At 39.0% G+C, this 4,197-nt stretch overlaps 1 protein-coding gene across 2 annotated transcripts; it reads right to left on the bottom strand.

The window, feature by feature from the left end:
• Positions 1-2,268: 2,268 nt before the first annotated feature.
• On the bottom strand, positions 2,269-3,537 carry CCDC54 (coiled-coil domain containing 54). Of its 2 annotated transcripts, XM_010838543.1 has the most exons (2): positions 3,407-3,527; positions 2,324-3,310 (listed from the first exon to the last, which is right to left on the bottom strand). In XM_010838543.1, the coding sequence occupies exon 2, from the start codon at positions 3,308-3,310 to the stop codon at positions 2,324-2,326; it is 987 nt and encodes a 328-aa protein (XP_010836845.1). In that variant the 5' UTR covers positions 3,407-3,527. The 2 variants fall into 2 exon arrangements, with proteins under 2 accessions (XP_010836844.1, XP_010836845.1); XM_010838542.1 differs by having other exon boundaries at positions 2,269-3,537.
• Between the last annotated feature and the right edge of the window lie 660 nt (positions 3,538-4,197).

Here is a 4,197-nt window from a genome sequence, read left to right as displayed (position 1 = left end):
AGGAGGGTTCAGGATGGGGAACACATGTATACCTGTGGCGGATTCATTTTGATATTTGGCAAAACTAATACAATTATGTAAAGTTTAAAAATAAAATAAAATTAATTAAAAAAAAAAAAAAGGATATCTCTGGTAGTCAGTAGAGAAAGACAGTTTTCTGCTGCCTTTGCTATGCTAATGCTAAGTCGCTTCAGTCGTGTCCGACTCTCTGCGACCCCAGAGACGGCAGCCCACCAGGCTCCCCTGTCCCTGGGATTCTCCAGGCAAGAACACTGGAGTGGGTTGCCATTTCCTTCTCCAGTGCATCAAAGTGAAAAGTGAAAGTGAAGTCGCTCAGTCGTGTCCGACCCTTAGCGACCCCATGGACTGCAGCCTACCAGGCTCCTCCATCCATGGGATTTTCCAGGCAAGAGTACCGAGTGGGGTGCCATTGCCTTCTCCATTTCTGCTCTCTTTACTGGAATGGTATTTTACTATGTTAGCACTGTTAGCCCTTTGTTAGCACTGTTACCTATTTGACAGATATCCTTGTTTTAAGTAGGTATATGATAGGATGAAATTAAAAGACTGCAGCCATGAAATTAAAAGACACTTGCTCCTTGGAAGAAAAGTTATGACCAACCTAGACAGTATATTAAAAAGCAGAGACATTACTTTGCCAACAAAAGTCTGTCTAGTCAAAGCTATGGTTTTTCCAGTAGTCATGTATGGATATGAGAGTTGGACTATAAAGAAAGCTGAGTGCCAAAGAATTGCTGCTTTTGAACTGTGGTGTTGGAGAGGACTCTTGAGTACCTTGGAGTGCAAGGAGATCCAACCAGTCCATCCTAAAGGAGATCAGTCCTGAATATTCATTGGAAAGACTGATGCTGGAGCTGAAACTCCAATACCTGGGCCACCTGATGCGAAGAACTGACTGACTGGAAAAACCCTGATGCTGGGAAAGATTGAAGGCAGGAGGAGAATGAGATGACAGAGGATGAGATGGTTGGATGGCATCACATACTCAATGGACATGAGTCTGAGTGAACTCCGGGAGTTGGTGTTGGACAGGGAGGCCTGGCGTGCCGCAGTCCATGGGGTCGCAAAGAGGCGGACCCGACTGAGTGACTGAACTGAACTGATGACAGGATGATCCATGCTGCCCCTATCACATACTGACATATTTTCAGTTACTTTTGTTTACATCTTATCTGTACATTTGTAAAGAAAGGTCAAATAAAATGCATTTGTAGATGAACAAGTTGTAGTGTATAATTATTACCAGACTGGCTCCAAGCAATGTTGTGTCTTCTTAGCCTATTTCTTCCTTAGTTTCTTCTATACTCACCTTAGCTGCTGTTTCCTCATTTGAAATGTTCTTTGCTAACTGCCAAAGCCCTCTTTCAAATGATTAACTGAGAGTAGTTTAAAATAGTACATTTGCCAAGAATATTTGTAGTTTAACAGCTTATGATTCTCTATTGGTAGATTTCATTTACTAACTAGTGGTGAAGGAAACTTTTTTTTTTGCAGTTAATTAGCATGATATTTAGAAAAATTACATTACAATGGCAACCTCCTATTATGTCCCGGAATGAAGTCCACCCTGGATGTGTAGTATTTATATGGTTCATCAGAAGAAAAAAAAAAAAAAGGCTTTGTCATATATAGTGTCAAGATTTAACTTAGTTCACAAATCCATCCTTGGATTTTGCCTTTTCCTCTGTATCAAACCTGTAAGATATGGCATTTGTCTCATTTCATGAAAATGTGAAAAAAAACCAAACAACCCAATACCATATTCAGCTTTTCCCCCTTTTCCAATTGTTTGATAGAGATGAAGCTGAAAGAAAAATCCCAATTTTGGAATAAATATTTTCCTGGCAATACCTTGTCCTTTCAGTGCCTTACATTTTTATAGCTCTAACTTTGTCCATGTTATCTTTTGCACTCTATGCTATTTAAAATTTTGTTGGTAGAATCTGTCTCTGTGTCACAGATCTTATCTGCAGAGGCCACTAAGACAATAGTGGGGGCTACTGAAAGTGTTTCTCATTTTGGACCCCTTTATTCTTTGTTTCCAGTTATCTATGAAACGGGCACTGGAGGAGTCCTCATTAATTGCTTTTGGGAAAATAAGAAACTTGGCAGAAAATGCATCACAATTGTCTAATGGGATGATATGCCTCAACTTACTGTAGACATAAAGAAACTTTGCAGGCAGCCAACGCACAGTGAGCTAACTTTACTACCAAGGAGTTCACAGCAACCACAAAGACATGTGAATGCTTGGCATAGCCAGGTTACATTTATTTTGTACCAAGCAAAGCAGAAAATTACTCTATAGTCGAGTTACTTCCTCTTTTGAGGAACCAAAAAGACAATAAATGTAGTTGAAAACAGAGACACAGATGGTGGTCAAGTTTGTGATAGGCCCAGTGAAAAGACAATACTTCTGGGTTATGACTTGTGGTTCCTCAGGAGGGAGGGTTGGCCTGGAAAGAAGCCACTGGATGAATTCCTCTAACTTGGTTGCGCTAAGGAAAAATCTCCACTTTCCTCCATGGACAAAAGTTAGCTTGATCCATGTATTAAAGTCTGGGTAAATATAAATATTTGACTTTGCTTTTTGGAAGCTTCTTAATGCATTTTGATAGTTACTTTTCTTCAGAGCTTTGATCTGGGGAGATATTGTTTTTTCCTCAAGATGATCAGTGGACTTAGGATAACTGAGCACTTTCTCTGGTTCTGCTGAAGAGATTTCAGAATCTATAGAGGTCAGTGTGTTCTTCAGAGTTTCTGATTGTGTGCCTTTGTGAAGAAGTTCTAGGATCTCTTTACCCTTTTCTCCATCCAGGACCTCTAAACAATGTACATTGGAGCAAGAATTCTGGTTTCCCAGCTCTGTCACCTTCTTCTTTAAAGCATCAACGTCTTCCTTCACAGAGAAGATATCTTCAGCTGTTGCACACTGTTTATTTTCATTAACATTCATTTTGGTTTCCAGGACTTGCATCTGCTTCTGAAAGAAGTCAGTCTTTTCCTGGATTTTTGATAATGCACAGATCATGCCAGTCATTTGGCTGAGGAGTTCAAGCTGGGTGGTTTTAATATCTTGGAGCATTACTAGAAGATTCATTTCTTCATCAGCATTAAGGTCCTCTTGATCACAATCATGGGAAGTCATAGTTGGACATCTGGTTGAATTCGGATACTGATTCTTACATTTGTGGTAAGCATTTTTAAGAGATTGTCTGATCTTGGAGAAATTTGAATTCCACATCTGCCCAGCAGCAGCTTTTACCCTTTTGGCTTGAAGTTTGTACATCTTGCATAATGAAACAAGAGACAAAGTGTTGGGAAACCTGACCAAAATCAAAGAAAGAAGCAAAGAAATCGAAGAATGAAATGGTTTTTCTCTTACTCTTTGTTGGGTATCTTTCCTGGTGACATTGTTGAATGTCCTATGGAGAACATCAAGGACAATAGCAGGCCCTCTTCGATGGTTAGCTTCTTATAGGGCAGTTCAGCCTGGAGAGCTCTGTGAAATACTGAGCAATTGTGTGAAATCCTTCATAGGTTGACCTGAAGCTGATGTCACAATAGCTGCTGGTCTAGAATTTCTTTAACCTTAGGGCCATAACTGTCAAAAGTTTTGGTCACAGGACTCTTTTTCACTTGTAAAAATTGAGCACCACAGAACTTTTGTTTATGAATTATTATCACTCAATATTCCATATTAGAGATGAAAACTAAATAAATCTTGATATTAATTCATTAAAAAAGTAAACCCAATACATGTTAACATATATGACATTTTTATGAAAAAATAATTATATCTTCCAAAAGAAAAAATCATGAAAACCACAGCATTGTTTATATATTTGCAAATGTTTTAAATGCATGAATTAATAGAAGACATGCCAGGAGAAATATCAATCACCTCAGATATGCAGATGACACCACCCTTACGGCAGAAAGCAAAGAACTAAAGAGCCTCTTGATGAAAGTGAAAGAGGAGAGTGAAAAAGTTGGCTTAAAACTCAACATTCAGAAAACTAAGATCATGGCATCTGGTCCCAGCACTTCATGGCAAATAGAAGGGGAAACAATGGAAACAGTGACAGGCTTTATTTTGGGGGGATCTAAAATCACTGCACATGGTGATTGCAGCCATGAAATTAAAAGAGCCTTGCTTGGGGAAGAAAAGTTATC

This window comes from Bison bison, unplaced genomic scaffold (genome assembly GCF_000754665.1).
Source record: "Bison bison bison isolate TAMUID 2011002044 unplaced genomic scaffold, Bison_UMD1.0 scf7180017864098, whole genome shotgun sequence".
NCBI lineage: Eukaryota > Metazoa > Chordata > Mammalia > Artiodactyla > Bovidae > Bison > Bison bison.
This window is presented reverse-complemented; position numbering and strand designations above follow the sequence as displayed.

Excerpts from the sequence above, each read along its gene's own strand:
- CCDC54 (XM_010838542.1), bottom strand. The coding sequence starts at position 3,310 with ATGTACAAACTTCAAGCCAAAAGGGTAAAAGCTGCTGCTGGGCAGATG.